Source organism: Ostrinia nubilalis, chromosome 8 (assembly GCF_963855985.1).
Source record: "Ostrinia nubilalis chromosome 8, ilOstNubi1.1, whole genome shotgun sequence".
Taxonomy (NCBI): Eukaryota; Metazoa; Arthropoda; class Insecta; order Lepidoptera; family Crambidae; genus Ostrinia; species Ostrinia nubilalis.
In genome coordinates this window covers 15,490,792-15,509,036 of record NC_087095.1, presented here as the reverse complement: position 1 = coordinate 15,509,036, position 18,245 = coordinate 15,490,792, and the positions used below count along the sequence as shown (strand labels likewise).

Sequence of the window (18,245 nt, the reverse complement as noted above, 5' to 3'; positions counted from 1 at the left end):
ATTCGAAAAATCATCACTGTGAGCGCACGCTGTAAACGCAAGTAAGTTAATAAAAACTAAGAACGATGATAGATCGAACAAAAAACTTAAGTAAGTATAATTTAATTAATTTATTTAACATCAAGAAACATTCTCAGAATTGCTGCATACATGTAGGAAATTATGTTATGTTTGATAACCTTGTAATCATCTGTTACAATAACTTCTTTACTGATTATTTTTCAAGTGTCAAACATAAAATAGAATCGATGGTCAACACAAAAAATGCTTAATTCGACTTGAATTATACAGAAATCTATTCAAATTTTGTAGACTTTTCCTTATTTGATGACGCAATTTTTGAGCAAAGATTATGGCGGTTTTCCTTATGTTTCTAATATTCGTAAATTGTGAACAGATTATAAGTATCATTAAAGTTATTACGTTTTATTTATCTATGACTGAGATCGAAGACTACACACTGCTATCAAATTCATGAAGCAGTGTAACTTGACTTATTTCAGAAAAGATCCAAGTTACTCGTAAGTTAACAGTTAACATAAGCAACATGGAATTAAAATGATAAATTAATGTCTGGTAGAGTAAGCAGGAGCATGAGAAACAAACAGATTTTCTTGCACAACAGCGATAAGAAGAAGCTGATTTATCACGTTGAGGTCTCAAAGTCGTACCAACAAAATGTCGTACCCTTTTATTAATCAAACCAAAGTGATTACATTTCTGTATAAAGCTCACTTTCGTTAAAGCTGGGCTGAGTTACTAGTGCAGTGATAATAAGTTCTCGAGAATTGTTTGTCGCTCGCCGTACCCGTGTGTCGCTTGTTATTTGTGACGCGATAAATTCCAAGTAATTATTGTTGTAAACGGGAATTATAAGCCGAAGCAGACTGGCGCACGCTTAATTGTGGAAATGCTGCGCCTCTGTGTCCCGATAATTGGTGAGTCCTCCTAACAAATGGGACGTTGAAGAAATTACTTCCTGATTTGTGCTTTGTTGTGTTTGTGTTGTGTTTAAGTGTTAAGTAAGTACATAATCGCTATGTCAAAGGTTCAGTCAACCTGATAGTCTGGTGGTGTAAATATGTGCTGCGAACTGTCGATTAATTTGTCATATTATCATATAATTTTTAAAGTAAATGGACTAACCATTTACTTAATAAAAGCACGATGAAAATCTTAATGTACTCATATTGGAAACCATTTCCAAGGCGTGACGACGGTTCTTATCTGTTATCATACGGATGACAGAGATACTGTGACTTGACAGTTTATAAGAAGTAGTTCAGTCATGAATTATTGTTACTTACATGAGTTTGATGTTATGGAAATCCTTGGGGGAGGTCTTTGTCCGGCAGTGGTCGTCATTTGGCTGAAACAAACATAAATTTGTCCGTAGAGCAAGTACGAGTATAATCAAAGGTTTTCTAAGAAAGCAATTTTCCGTGTTTTGTTACCTATCTCGCTGCTTGCTACGGGGAAACTTGAGAACCTTGTCTCCAGTAGTCTCCAGGTATATTTTATTTAAACTCGTAGTGGGCTCTAAGACTATCGCTCGCTATACTAGAGACTAACAACCTTCTTCGGTTGGGTTTAATATCCAGGCATGCATGAGGCTACTCAGAAGTTGCGATGGGAACGAGAAGAGTTCTAGTATCAGACTTTACCATGAAGTTTCCTTACCATTTTCAGTCCTGGCAGCATTGGTGCCTCTGTACCAATGTGCTGATGTTATGGAAATCCTTGGGGGAGGTCTTTGTCCGGCAGTGGTCGTCATTTGGCTGAAACAAACATAAATTTTATTTGTCCGTAGAGCAAGTACGAGTATAATCAAAGGTTTTCTAAGAAAGCAATTTTCCGTGTTTTGTTACCTATCTCGCATTGCTACGGGGAAACTTGAGAGCCTTGTCTCCAGTAGTCTCCTCTTAGGTATATTTTATTTAAACTCGTAGTGGGCTCTAAGACTATCGCTATACTAGAGACTATTCAACTTTCTCCGGTTGGGTTTAATATGTGTTGTTGGTAGATCTTTGTCAATAAATAATAATAATAATATGCAGGCATGCATGAGGCTACTCAGAAGTTGCGATGGGAACGAGAAGAGTTCTAGCTTCAGACTTTACAATGAAGTTTCCTTACCATTTTCAGTCCTGGCAGCATTGGTGCCTCTGTACCAATGCGCTGCCGGCTCCGGGTCCCCTGGCTCGTGTCCCCCGACGCTGCCAGTGGACATCTGCACCGCGGCGTGCGGCCCGGCGACTCCTTGCGTGAACACCACCCAGCTGTGCTGCCCCACAGCTTGCGGAGGCGCCATGTGCGTTGACCCAGTCACGCAGAGACACTTTCTTACCTTAGGTCAGTATTCAGCAGTCTTGCAACATTGGTGCCTCTGTACCAATGCGCTGCCGGCTCCGGGTCCCCTGGATCGTGTCCCCCGACGCTGCCAGTGGACATATTATGCAATGCGGCGTGCGGCCCGGCGGCTCCTTGCGTGAACACCACCCAGCTGTGCTGCCCCACTGCTTGCGGAGGCGCCATGTGCGTCGACCCGGTCACGCAGAGGCACTTCCTTACTTTAGGTCAGTATTCAGCAGTCTTGCAACATTAGTGTCTCTGTACCAATGTGCTGTCGGCGCCGAGTCCCCTGGTTTGTGTCCCCCGATGTTTCCTTACTTTAGGTAAATATTCAGAGATGATTCGTTTGTTAATTTGTTATTAACGTATGATATTACTCGCATGTTATTAACTTAATTCCCTGGCATTAATATTTTAAATTCAAACGTATACTTCGTGTTCGAGTTGAATGCCAACTTTTTTGGAATACTTGCTCCTGGATTTGGCGCTCTGCATTCAACTCACGCACGGAGATAAATACTATGGGGAAAATATTGGACTTAATCCAGCTCCCTAAATAAAGTAAAACGACAGATTCAATTTCAATCGTTTTACGCAGCGAGCTAGGTAAGGACGTTCAAAAAATTTAGAGAATTAAAACAATCATAAATGTGCTTTGTCTAAGTAGGATGAGCTGGCAGGAACCAATCACAGGTTATAATTAAGCTTTAATTACCTAACTAAAATGAATATAAATGAATCACTTAGTGAGATTTGGATTCTGTACCTACTGTCTGGCTTATAATGTGTGCGTGTATGTAGAAAGGATTCTCAAGTTTTAATCTAGAATACTTTCTGGCTTCCAGTGAAGAAAGGCAGCTGCCCCGAGTACCCGCGAGGAGTATGGGTGTGCTCCCACTCTTGCACGGGAGATTCGGACTGCCCGCGCGCTCTGAAGTGCTGTCCCAACCGCTGCGGCGCGCTCACCTGCCAGCGGCCCGAGAGCGAAGCAAAGCCCACGGAGGAACCTGTGCCTTATTAGAAGCTGGATAAGGGCGCCTTTGCTGCAAAGTGCGGCACTTGGCGGCAAATCAAAGGCACTCCAAGGGTTAGGAGTCATGCATAAACTCACCAACAAATAAACCTTATCTCATTACTTCGGCATTTTGACATTTAGATGTATTCGATTTTTAAATGTGACGTAACTCACACAACCGCCACTTCTGCCCCCCTAGACGAAACGCACTTTTTGATCGAATCGAAAATCGAATCCGTCAAAACTCCATACAAAAAAGGGGCTTTCGACCACTTGTCGACTGGTTTGCGATTATAATTTGCACTTTGTCTAGACCCACTGGTCCCTAGAGGCACCGCCCACGGAGGAACCTGTGCCTTATTAGAAGTTGATAAGGTCAAGCGAGCTTTTTTGTGAGTAAAGCAGTGCCTGAATCAGCGACGAGCGCGTTCGAACCACTGGCTTTGTCAGATCATTCTAGGGGCCTATATATCAGTAAGTGACGTATCATAGCGTCGCAACAGCATCGCTCATTGAGGGTTTATTAGGCTTGAGAAGCACGATACAAAAAAGCTCTGAATTTTGTTTCAATATGTACCCCGAAACGGTCTTTAAAATATCAAAAGAAACCAAATGATGCTCGATTGATCTCAGTCTAAGAACAAAAAACTACAAAAATAAAGAACTATTTGATTGCTGAGCTTTTAGATTTTCACAGTGACTGAGGGACTCACTGTGGGTATTAAGATGATAGAAAATATTTGATTAATTCACTTGATAATTAATTAACATTCATAACTGTATTGTTTGTTGTGTATAATATATGCTTCAATAAATTTTACTGAGTATTAACTTTTTTGTAATGTAATACCCTTGTAATTTTCAAAATGAATAGTCGTCGAACTGCCGATACTGTTACTGAATTACCGTTACCGAATTAACGATATCCGACGCAACCGAAATTTCAACAGTTAATTTATGTTCAGGCATGACAGCCGAGCAATTTCTGGGGGTCGAAATAGATGACAGATCGATCGAAGTGAAAATTTACAGCAGTTGAAAAATTTGCTAGTAGGCTTCGTAAGCCAGATATAGCAACTCTATCTTATGTTGATGCCCACACATCCATGGCCCCTATTATAAAACTTGAAGGTTATTGACTTTCATATCATTGACATCTATTATAGAATAGGAACCTTATACTATAATTACGAATAGTGGCAAATACGAAATGGTAACGAGTTTTAAAAAACAGAATCTAATTGACTCGAAAGAACGTAAGCACGAATTATAAAGAGCGCTCGAACTTTCTTAATGTAAAAAGTACAGTTATGTTTATTTATTTCACAAAATATACCTATTTATTTCCAGTACACGATTAGTCCGGGAATGAAGGCATTATTTCCCATTTGTGAAATAAAGCTCGCAATATTTTCATTTCAATTTATTTGCACCTGCCTTCTTTTGGGTTTATTCAGGTTTATTCGTATAAAGTTCATTTTTAGGGTTCTAAAGGGACTCATGGCAAGATTTACAGCTATTTTTTATGCACAAAGTTTTAAATCTTTTTATGAGTTAGCTGTTGGCAATCACGTTTTGAAATATCTTGCTCAAAGAGGAATAGAACAGAAGGCGATTACATCATGGTGATAGATAAATAGATCATGATGAGTTTTTATACCCTTTCATTAGGTAGATTGTCGCAAACGTTTAAGTTTTCCCAAATTCTAAATGTTTATTTCGAAGTTCGAAGAAGAACAGCTCTCCTAATGACCCTTAAGCCGCTTTTTGAATTAAAAATTAGTATTTTGTTTTGAAAACCAAAACTGTTTGACTTCGTTAATACCTATATTTTGTTTAAATATAATTTAACTTTTGTCTTTGAATAGACAGAATCTATACTTTATTCTACGAAACCCCGTACATACGTATGTCGTTGACTTTTGCCGCGTTTGCTTAGTTTTTGTGTTGCGTGGCTTCATAAAGTGTATTGTTAAGAAAAATGCCGTGGCTTTTCGTTCTTTAGCTTTTCCCAACAAAGGTGTTGTGCCAATAAAATATATCTGTTCCAAAGAAATATTCTTACTGAATACAATTTAATGTTATTGTTATCGTATTGTCTTAACAGTACAATGGATGTCCCTGGCGATGGTACGAGTAAGAACACTGAGTGTTCAAAATTTTCCGCTGTTTTTGATTTTGAAATTTGTGATTCAAGAGGATATACGTAGAAAATAGTATAGTAACATAGTTATTAAGTATATCATTTTGAAGAAAGTTACTAAAGATATTGACCGAAAAGAATTCATAGTTTATTTTCCCGATAAAACGATACTTGCTAAAATAATAATATTATTCTCCGGTGGGTAATACTTATTATGTAATATTATTGTTCTTTTTAATTTTAAAAGGTCTTTTTTTATTTACAGTTGTGATTGAAGTCAACATGTGTGAGGACGTGTTTCCACTCTAGTATAATCTATCATCAAAACTTTAGTATCTCTACATTTTTTACACTAATCCTATCTACTCACAAAATTTTGTTTGATGAAAGAGGTTTCATATGTTTCGGGTTCTTTTTCAAAATTTCAGCAATATAAAAATCATTTGTATCAATAAGAACGATCACAAACGCCTCAGTTACAGGGTGTTACTTCAGATCCAGGTTAGGTGTGAAGTGAGGGGAGGCAAACGGCGCAATTGAGAAGTGCCACGTCGGCTCGTTACAACGTTTAATTTGCCCACTTCTATTTTTTGCCACCTGCTGACATAAATAATGCGATAGCGATGCGATTTTTCAGGATTTATTTTATGTAAAGTTCTAATTAAATTAATTACTCGAAAATAATTCAATGGGGTATGATAATTAATGAACTGATTGTGCATTTATAGATTTCGTTCCTATTTCATCGTTCGTCTTTCCATGTTCTTTATTTTTGTTTTTATCATTCGTAAGCAAATTAAACTCCATATATCTAAATATATATAACTCAAAGGCATCCATAAGAAAGGATTTTACGAAACTCCACCCCTAAGAGGGTAAAACGGGATCCACGCGTACGAAGTCGCGGGCGGCCGCTAGTTATGTAATAAGAATCATGAATTTCCACAATACCCTGAATTTCATAAGTAAACTCTGTTTTCGTGTTTACCTCCGTCCTACCTTATAGAATATTTGGGATTCAGTTTGAATTTCAGCTAATTAATTTACGTTGAATGCTTGAAAGATCGGAGCAGACTCTAGCATTTCACCTTCACACTTTATAATGCTAGACTCTTTTTGTCTGTTTTGTAAGGCCATCCCATCCACCATCTTACTTTAGCTTTGACAAACGTCAAAAATCTGTCAAACTCCATACAAAAAACACCGGTTATCGTTAAAGTTACGGTCACAGCTAGGTGGTGCAACTCAGCCTCAGTCTGTCTTATAGAAAGCAAACGTGGTAAAGTACTTAATTCGAGAAATGGAATTTCTATTCGGCAAATACCTGTGAAGTCTAAAAAGACGCGTCTGTACGTAGACAAAGGGAATTCTAATGTGTTCTTTCGTTCGTGTTTTAAAGTGCAGCGTTCCTTTACGAAACGGAATCCATGATGAGTAAATGTAATTAAAGTAGCACGTGAAAATACAACGTTAATCTCAAAGAAGATTAGAGAATGGTAGAGTACAATGACCACGTTAAAAGCTGCAGTTATCTACTACGCAACTGCATTTGCTATGTAAAGTAACATTTTGAAAAGATTCTCAAATTCTATCATCATTTTCGTCCTTTAATTGTAATGGGTAGCGGCATGCAAAGTGCATGGTTTTTTTGTGATATTCCTTTTAAGAATCTAACTCCTCGTCATGACGTCATGTTCGGGCCATAGTTGATGACTGACCTGTTAGCACTAAGTTTGTGTAATAAAACACTGTAATAAAACATACAACCACAGTGAACCATTATTTTCATACTGTGTACATAAAACCCACGATCCTCAGCAATTACAAACACGACTGAGCACACGAACAAAGAGTCCCCCAGACTAATCGCATCTCTACGCGCGTAACGGCTCAAGAACCCCGCAGGTCAATTTTAGAGAGACTTCATTAGCCGAGCCGTTCGCACTTCCAAAGAATTTAATTAAGCACAATAGGCAGCCGCGTAAATTTCAATAAAACGAGGAAAACTCTGAAAAACTGCTCGTTTTACGATATTTTTCGTGTCGCGTGCAAGTTTTTGTAAACGGTACCTGCGTCGCGTGAATGTCGAATGACCTATTTGAAATTAATTGTTTACTTAAGTAAATAGAAGCCAATAAAATAAGCTCTTTGTTTGTTTTCGTGTAAACAGTGGGCGATTCCTAGTTTGCGGCATTGTAACTCTGAATTGATATGAAAAGTTTTCATAAATACTGTTTTACTCGTAATGAAATGAACTGTTATGACGTAACCTTTTCAGAAGCAATAGTTACCTACTTTGTTTTTTTTGTATTCATAAAAAATTGCGAAAAAAGTAACTCAAAAAAGAAGGCAGAACGGTTCTTTTTTGAGTTTCGAAAAAATCATTTCATTCGAAAGATAATCCTGATGATGAGATTGGCCAACTCGTGTTTTCCATTAACGATCCCCGATCGAGAATCGTGAAATCACATCGAGTTTCGCTCTTTTCGCTCACATTCGTTAAGCCCGGATTTACATTTTAACTATTCGAATCCATCACCGGTTTTGATTCGATACGAATCAGGTAAACGGTTTGAGCAATCGAGTCTGGTTTATGTTTCGACAATGAATGAATAAATGAATAATCAACTTTTAGTAGGTATATTCTTTTTCATATATTTTATTGGCTGATATTGATGAATGAATAAATTAGTCACACATAAAATTTTCCTGACCAATTCTTGGATTGTTTTTCATGCATTCAGAGTCGCACGAAATTGTTTGTACTACTTTAAAATATCTTGTTTAAAAGCAAACAAACGAGATGCAACCCCTGAGCCACTGCTCAGAGTAACCTGCTGAAATTCAGTGTTTTAGAGCTGGGACATGTTTAGCACAATATAATTAAGAATATGTATTTACCTATCCAAAAAGATTTTTCATAATATTCTACACTCTATTGGTAAACATACCCACATTTACAGATATCGATGTCTTATTCAATAGCTATCAAGTGGCACGGCTGGTTGATTCCGAGTTTAATTCCCAATCAAAAACCCGTCTCGTAGGTGCAGCGAGGCGTCCCTTTATTTAGTGCCCGGCTAATCGCATCTGAAGAGGCGACCCAGTTCCACGGAGGAATCAATGAACAGCCAGGTGTGGGCCACAGAGTGGGTATTCCAGACTTCGACAGCTCTTGAAATCTTTGGTGATGACGATCACTGTTTTACGATGTTTAATTGTGTTCACTGAGTTCAAGGCTGTGTTTCAGGACCTTGATTTTTAACGCGCAATACAATCTTACAATATTTACTATCTTCTCCATACCTTAGAATGTAAGTAAATGTATTCAAATCTATACTCAGTATCTATCGTAGAACTTTTGAAAAGTGGAGTAAACGGAATCTTGAAAGGAGATTATGTCTCGACAGTACTGTAGGACCGATCTTTTTCATTAGACCAACGATCTCAAAGTTCCTGAAAAACCGGAAATTATGCATTGTGACGTTCTTTCCGCAGGCTTACGTTCAGCGATGGAGAGTACAAGGCCGAAATGTTGAATAAATGAGCTCAAATGTGATTATCATAAAATGCTGTAATCCATCTACTGCTTGATCCTACACTGTGACAGAGCTGCCAGTTAGGAGTGATTAGGAATGTGTTCTTATTGCCCGGCGGTGGTGACCTGGACGCAAGAGGCTATTCCGACCTAAGAATATGTGCTTGAGAAACCTATTATCGACTAGTTGATTTGCACTTCAATTTATTGGTATTATATTAAATATGAAATTACTCGTATATAATCTGTAGGTACAAAATGGCATTCATAATAACTAATGTCCGTATTCACAAACGATACTTGCTTAAGTGAAACAGAAAATCGAACGCACAGCGTTGAATAGAGCTCTGTGATTGGTTCGTGTGTCACCCTATGCGTCCACGCGTTACCTCATAGTAATGTTTGTGAATGCGGGCGTAAGTCTTTGTCACTATTTGAATCAAATCGATCATTCGATTTGGAAACGCGTAAGGGTTCGGACAAACCAACGCGATCACAGCGCGATCAGCCGGCGTGCAGCGATGGCGACCAGACCTAAATGCATTGATCGCCATCGCTGCACGCCGGCTGATCGCGCTGTGATCGCGTTGGTTTGTCCGAACCTTAACGCCGTAGCGTAGTTCGAAATTTGAATTACGCGCCAAGGCGCTGTCAATGACGTTTGATCCTGCCATAGTTTTTTTTATTCCGTTGAGATCTCAAACTGTGCGTGTTTCGTGCCGGCTAGAAATTGACCTTAAAGTGTAAAAAACACAATAATGTGGTTATTTCGGGCTGTGATCGGATTCCCTAGATCCAGCAGGCTTTTGAAAAGTGAGAAAAAGGCGGGTCCGCCTATAAACTGATATATTCATCTTCACGTGGTGGATCACCAGTGAGAAGACTCTTGATGTGCTGCAAGTAAGTGTCCCTGTCGTTTGTATTTTTTGATTCAGTAGTATTCAGGCCGCGAAGTGGCCGCTGTATACCTCACTTGCCCATTTTCTTGCAATTTTTTTCACTTCAATTGATGATTTACATTTTAGGCGGTTATCACACTGCGCCGCGCTCCGCCGCGGAGCGCGTGATTTTCATATAAAAAACATACGGGTCGAATTGAGAACCTCCTCCTTTTTTGAAGTCGGTTGAAAATCACGCGCGCGGACGCGTTGTCAGTGTGAAGTGCCGCGCGTGTTTTCTGTACAAACTGAGGTACTTGCATACAATGATTAAATCTGTCGCCCCGCGCTCCGCGGCGGAGTGCGGCGCAGTGTGATAACCGCCTAACTCAAATCCGCTATTTTGTGTAGATTAGCGGCATACTACCACAGTGGGTAAGTCCGTACAAATTCCAGGAAAAAGCTGTGTTTTGACAGTTCTTAAAAGTATTTCGATCGACTAGTGGCGTTTGTCCCTATTGTAAGGCTTAATCTTTTTTCTGTACAGTGTACTTTATGTTTTAAGTTTATCTATTTGGAGCAAGTAGGTAAAATTTAAGTGCTTTCAATACCAAGAACTCTGTTACTTTCCCATCGCACATAAAAGAAAACCGGAAAGGAAAGCGTCAGTTTTCGTAAAAAGAGTGATTTTTACACGTAGCCTTTGCCACTGAAAAAATGTACAGTCAACATCAAAACAGCTGAACACATTTTCACCAAGCCTCGAAACCAACATAAATTATTTGGCCCTGTCCGAAAACATTCGTATTCGTATCGATCCTAATACGAATGTTTTTCTTGGATTCGTGAACTAGGATTGCTCATCTATTGTAAGGCAGCAAAATATTTTTGTAGTCGACTGTACAAAATGGCGAAAAGTAACGCCCACGTGAAATATGGCGGCGATACGTCTCCTGCGACACTCGCGCGCTCTACGCGGCACTGAAAAGAATTATTGGTTTGGTATAAGTACTCGTATAGGGTTTGAAATTCTCAATCAATTCAGGCCAATGACTAAGGCCCAGAACAGACGGTGAAACGCAACTGCAACGTAACTGCAACTTTCTGATGATTCTTATGAATGAAACTGAAACTGAAAGTTTCAAACTGGTCGCGTCATGTGTGGTCTCTCAACGGACTCTATGGCAGAAACTTAGATGCAACTCAAAAGTAACTAGCAGTTGCAGTTTCGTTGCAGATGCGTTTCACCTTCTGTTCTGGGCATAACGGGTATGTCAGCGAATCATACTCCCGACAGAAAATAGTGCAAGATAAATACGAAGTAAATACAGTTGCTGTCATAAACTTACTTCGGAATAATACTGAACGGTTATAATAAGTAGACATTTTCTTAGATTTCCCCAATAAAATATAAAAAAATAAATCTGGCGTTCGTTTAAGCGGCCATTAGGTGGATCTGTGTTAAATAAAGGAATTTTCCTTTTTTTTGCTCTAAATTAAACTAACTCTATCATTCAATTATCTCATAAGTTGGTTGATGGCCAACAACATCACCAAACAACACTGACTAGGTAACAAGAAATACTTAAATTTATCGCTAATGTATGTAAATATTCTGAATAATTTCACTATACTTTGTAAGAATGAATATTCAAAGGATCAAAATTGAAATCTGGATATGCACTGACTTGATGCACGTCTATCGGTCACGCCTCGTTACAAACTGGAACGAATCGTCTAAAACCTTCAAGCTGGAGACATGTGATGTGGAAGTGAATGAACCTCAAAGTAAATCAAACAATTGAAACCGATTATCTACGCCAATAACCTACAAAGTCAGAACACATGGAAAAACGTACGTTGACGTCTGAAAATTGTATTCAGGTTTCAGGATTGAAGGATATTATATCATTATTCTACGAGTATGTAGATTTTTTTGCTGATCAATTATTAAATTGAAAACAAAAGAGCACGGTTATGTTTTATCGTGAATCTTTTGTTCTTCTTAAAACATCGAACAGCTTTTTAAAGGTTCAGCCAAACCAACGCGATCACACGCGATCAGCCGGCGTGCAGCGATGGCGATCAATGCATTTAAGTCTAATATAAATCAATAGTTTGACTGAATCTTAAGAGTCAGTTTTTTTTTATTTAAAGACTTTATTGCACACACAACAATGTTCCGTACAAAAAGGCGAGCTTAATGCCATACGTCATTCTCTACCAGCTGACCTTGAGCAAAACAGAGATATTGAGTTATCATCATCATCAGGTCATTGAGTCTCAACTGCAGGAGCATGACCATCTCTAATTTCCCATATACAAAAGGAGGCCTAGACTCTCCACTTCAGTGTCTTCAGTTAAAACAACAAACCACAGAAAAAGCTAGCTAAAACAAGAAAAAGTTGATATCAATTTAAAGTATTGTCACAATACAAAAGGGTATCGCTTGTAGAACGGAAAAATAACAAAATCTATTCGTTTCCTCCCCGCCTCGGGCCTAGAAGTGGTCAGTGCAAGCAATAACTCGTCACGTCAAAAATGGAATAAAATAAAAAATAAAACGAGACTGTTTTCAGAAGTCTACGAAACCACTCGACGACTGCGGCTAGGGCACAATACAACTTGGTATTGTGAACAAACAGGGTGTTCCAAAGCATTTAATAATGTTGTCTGCACTTTTTCGTATAAATAATATAATGGGAATTTAAAAAAAACAAGCTCTATAAGGGAAAAGCTCGTCTGCTTATACGAGTATTGTAATAAAGATATATATGTAAATGTAAAATTAAACAATGAACAAATTGAAGGTAAGAGTTCTAAAGTCAAACGAATTCGAATATTTAAAAACTTCACCGGTATAAATAATGCATTTTTCAGTGATCCTAGTTTATAGGTAAATTAGGGTAGGCAGGTTTTTCATTCATTACTAAAAGCTTTGCTTAGTTTGGGACTAGATAATGTGATGTAGAGATATCCAAAAATATTTATATCATTTTTAACAACACCGCGGGTGCACTAGTATTAACTGTGTATATCGATATATCAGAAATATGGAAACAATGTTAGCAGGCAAGTATAGGTAGCCCCACATTCGAGATAACAGCGATGTAGATTTATCTTTTGATTTGTTTAACTATTTTATTATAATTTATTTTTTAAATTGTCCCAACGTACAACACCCTGTATTCAGTCTGGGCCGGCCGCTGCCTCAATACACCGTTTTGCTGCGCTTATGAAACGCTGTCGCTGTGTGCGTCGCGAACACTTTATGTATATAACAACAGTTGGCCATTGCTAAGGTTGTCACCTTTTGTACCCTTTGCACCACCGGCCTGCACCACTGGTGGTGCAAAGGGTATTTTTAAATCCCTCTTGCACCACCAACAAATAGTGCTGTGCTACCATCGACTGTAAAACTAGTAGTAGACTGTATGTTATAAATTAAAAAATGTATTTATGTATGTTTATCCCGTCGTCTGGTACGCATAGTACAAGCTTTGCTTAGTTTGGGACTAGAGGCGCAGTGTAAAATGTCCAAAGATATTTATTTATTTTATTTATTTAATCAAAACCTACCTAATAGTTTTAATTTATTTATTGCAGTGCAATAAACGCATTGCAACTTCGAGGGGAATTCTTGGCGGGAAATTGAAGCGTCAAGTTCAGCAGTTTTTTTTTATATTTGTGTTTAGCCTAATAATATGATGTGTGATGCGTGGCTGTATGCATGGAACAGCGTTAAGGAGTTGTTTAACTTTCATCATCACCTCATCAACATGAAATGATGACTACAAGACACAAATACTTGAATGACTTAAGAATAAAATAATATGAAAAACTTAACACGTGGCTGTAAACATTTCACTTCAGACCCACGATACCCCGGGCCTGCATACAACGAATAATTAGTACCAGGGCAACATAACCATAAAGGAGCTATTTTATGATACATGTTTATATCTCGGGTCTACCAAGAAAAATTTGATATAGCTCCTTTATGATTATGTTGCCCTGGTACTTTAATACATAACTTTTAGTAACTCTTTTGAAAATATTTAATAGCCTTTGTTACTCAGAAAATTATTTGGATTTTAATAGTGAAATATTATCAAATCTGTCCAGTAGTTTCGGAACCTATTCAGTACAAACAAACAATCAAATATTTCCTCTTTATAATATTATAATATTATATAAATTATAATAATTATAGATAATCGTTTTACAGTTAATGGTAGCGCGGCACTATTGGTGGTGTAAAGGGGATTAAAAAATACCCTTTGCACCACCAGTGGTGCAGGCCGGTGGTGCAAAGGGTACAAAAGGGCTTTGTCAGACAGTTAAAATGAGGGCTGGAGATATTATTCCTTAAAAGTCATCATTATGGGACGTACATTAGTAAATAGCTGATCCACACATAGTAAGATTTGAAATATTTTTTTAGCTTTATACGGAAAAAAGAACATCTCAACAATTTTACGTAGGTAAGAGTTCGAGTTAAAAAGCATGATTTACTTAATTAATCCCCCTTAATAATAAAAAGTTACACCCTAGTTGAAGTACGGAAATGTCACTTTAAAGCAGTGTTCAATTAGGGTGCAACTTTTACAATATACAATACAATACAACATGTAACTTAATGTTTCATGTTGTATTGTATTTGTGAAACTTAAACGCTTGCCTTCTCTACAGACTCCAAAAGCAAAAATAATGAACATAAAATAAACCAAGGCAGTAAAATTAATTTGAGTTGTAACAAAAGTACCAGCCATGTGCAAAGGATTCTGCAACCATGTAAGTAGTTGGTAATTGTAGTAAGTACAGAACATAAAAGTTATTCCATAAAACCTAAATAATAAAGTTTTATGTGGAAGGCAACGTTGAGAGAAATAAATGTGTATTCCAGCTTCTATTGAAGGAGGAACAATGCCGTTGACAATGCACTCGCGGTGCCCACGCGGCCGCGATGGGCTGGTATTGAAAATGCTTTTTATTTATACAGGGTGTATACAACATTGATGGAATAGTAATTTATTTGCAAATAAAGAGCAACAAATTGTTAGATGAAAAAATATTTCGGGACTATTCCCACCTCTCGTTCCCACCACTGCAACTCCTGTGTAACCAGGATCTACAGCTTGACCGCCACAAAAACCCAACCAATGAAGGTCAAGTTTCTCCCGGGGGAAAGTTAAACTGTCATTGGACCCGCAACGAAATTAATCAGAAGAACATAGGAGGAGTTCGAAATTAAGGTTCGACTTCCCTCCATTGCAAAGCGGAATGAAAATGAAAAAATATTTACAAAAATGAATGTAGGTACGTGTAACATCCTAGATTTTTTCTTAACAGCTGAAATGTCTATCATTTTGAAATGAATGAATGACTTCGGCAGTGGCATTGTGAAAGCAGTAATGAGTCGACAACTTGATGAGCACTTGAGCAGTTTTAGAATAATAAATAAGTGATATCGTTATTTCAAGACTTTATGTAGGGAAATGAAATCTAAGGTTAGGTTTCCACCACCTTACTTTAACTTGAACAAATGTCAAAAATCTGTTTAACTCCGTACAAAAGCAACGGAATCGTTATAGTTACCGTTAAAGTTCCGTGGTGCAACTCAGCCTAAGACGATTTTGTAACAGTTTTTAGTTTCTGAACCATTTTAACTCAAGAAAAAAATAATTTTATGATGTTTGATAACAACAATGACAAATAAGTCTATTTATAAGCGCATCAGTTTAAGCTACTCGCGTGCAGAACGAATAAACACGGGCAATTTCCGTACCCGTATTTGTTGTTCACAATTAAATATTATTCAGTTGCAGCGACTACCTACAGGCAGTACGGATGCACTAAATGACGATTTCTCACAGTATTTTCAACTTTAAGTCTTGACAATAATGATCAAAGTCAGTCAACTTGATATGTGGCTAGATGTGAGCGTGAAAAACGTCGACGAGTGTAAAATAGTCAACACTGGACGCGTCGCGTAACTGGCTGCGTATTTCCTAAAACGGTTAGTTGGGTTTTGTAGTTCCGTACACACATATTTGCTACGTGGCAAGTTAATTCATATACACATAAATGTTGCCATGTTAAAGGATGTTACTACAGTATAAAAGAATATCTAAATGATAAAATAAGATAAGTCTATCAATCTACATAAAATAGTATTGCGCGTAATTAAAAAAGCCTCCTCTCTTATATTTTATGTTTTAAATTGCAGCGCCCAACAGGGTCCATCCATTAACACATTGTAACACCTACTTATTACTATTATGGAAGCAATAAACTTATTGAGTATTGAGGATTTGCCACACTTGCAAGGGATGCGATCTGCGGTCAGGTCAAAATGAACGCAGCACGCATCATATATGAACAACATTGTCGGTCTGGACAAGGTAATCTATCAGGCAGGGGTGCGGCTTGCGTTCTTTGCTAGCCCGCATGGTAATATTGCATCAATACAGAATGTAGAGACCGACAATGTCGGACCCTACATTTTACATGAGGCGGGACCGACAATTTATTTATGATCTGCGGCACTTTGACCTGACCGCTAACCGCAGATCGTATACAGTATGGCAAACCCTGAAGTAGGAAATAGGTGTAGACTGTGAAGGTTTGCTTAGATAGAACTAGGTAAGAAGTATGATTGGAAAAAAACAAGGACTTACCATACGGAATACGGAATCCACACGCACGTTGGAACTGCCACTTAGCCGATGTACAGGGAACTGCGATCGGCGTGGACAGTTTTTTGCTCGTTTGGCGTGCGGAGTGTTGGCCCCGCTAAAAACAGTTCAAAACTACGACTGCAATTTTATGTTGGTTTGCTTATGCAGTTTTTACAGTTTTGTTGCTAGTTTGTTTTACTTACTTTTCCAAGGTTACGTTAAGTTTGAATAAAATGGATGTATCGATATATTTTTTGCTCAGTAGGTGTAGGTATATCAATATGAAACTATTAAAATGGCTTACAACGTTTCGCTTCATCGATATTTTATTCAGACTAACGAACGAATTATAAATGAATATATTAATTTTTTAACAATACCTAATTAACTGGACGTTGACAAGATGAGAAATTGCAATTTATTTAGCAAGCCGTGATTGTGAGATAAATAAACTAGATTTTTAGATCGCTCGTACCTACTAACTTTCGAATCGTACCTACTTATTCCAGTGAATATCGATAATAGAAAAAACTATTTTCATCACCTCCCTAGTTTCGTTTTGGCGCAACACCTCATTACTGCGGACATAAATACACAAAGTCTTATGAAAATATATTACAAACCTTTCTCGGGCTCACTAAAAGCGGTAGATAATGACAGCATCTGAAACAACCCCGGAGTGAATGGAAATGGAATAACACACCGGCCTCAAAGCTTAGCAAAAACAACTAACAGCTCCATACTTGTTATTATACTATGCCAGCTGGATGTGGGTCTGAAACACTGGAATTATAAGCTTGCAGCCTTTGAAAATCTCTGAATGTGGATGGTCATCATTTTGAAAACATGCACACTTGTGTAGAGCTGAAAGCTTTTGCTATCAATTTCTCTATTTATTTTTATGCAAGTAAACTACTTATTTATTTGTTTTGGGACATCATAAAAGTTTGGCAATTACTTTTTGAGAAGAAAGATTAATTAATAAAGTTAGCTTCCCTGCTACCTTTACGATGTCGTCGGTCCACCTTGTGGGTGGACGTCCCACGCGCGTGAAGCGCTGGACGCAGACCGCTACCAATCGATCAACATGGACAGCATTGGGGGAGACCTATGTTCAGCAGTGGACGTCCTATGGCTGAAATGATGATGATGATGATAAATAAAGCTAGAGTACCTACCTACTTAGGCCTTTTAGTGATTACCACTAGCGATTTCTGTAACAATCCACTGCTGGACATTTATGATTCTGTCTCTTTTATCTTTGTCTTCAGATTGTCTAGATTCAGCCAGCGACTTTTCACAATTCGTAACTCCTGCCTGCTACCTTGTTCCATAAGTCGATTAACTTTACACAAAAGTTTTATTCCAATGCAAATATCTCTCTAGAATGTTAACTTGCAAAAACATCACTTAGCAAAAGAAAACCGTCGATACCGTGATTACTTTCCTAGCAAATTGCTGTCGGCCGGCAGTCGCTTATTGGGGCCGGAAGCTGTTCGTGCTAGGCCTTGCTCTGCGGTCTATTTTTAAGATCTCTCTTCGCTTTTCTAAAGCCTGTTTGATACTGCAAGACAAACTGAAGTGTTCTAAATATTTTATAGCTTATGTGGTCATTCATTGCAGCATATTTTGCTAGTTA

At 38.0% G+C, this 18,245-nt stretch overlaps 1 protein-coding gene across 1 annotated transcript; it reads left to right on the top strand.

Moving 5' to 3' along the window:
- The first annotated feature begins 766 nt into the window (after positions 1-766).
- Positions 767-3,389, top strand: LOC135074027 (WAP four-disulfide core domain protein 2-like). The gene is made up of 3 exons (XM_063968332.1): positions 767-938; positions 2,146-2,352; positions 3,198-3,389. The coding sequence occupies exons 1-3, from the start codon at positions 911-913 to the stop codon at positions 3,371-3,373; spliced, it is 411 nt and encodes a 136-aa protein (XP_063824402.1). The 5' UTR covers positions 767-910; the 3' UTR covers positions 3,374-3,389.
- Positions 3,390-18,245: the final 14,856 nt, after the last annotated feature.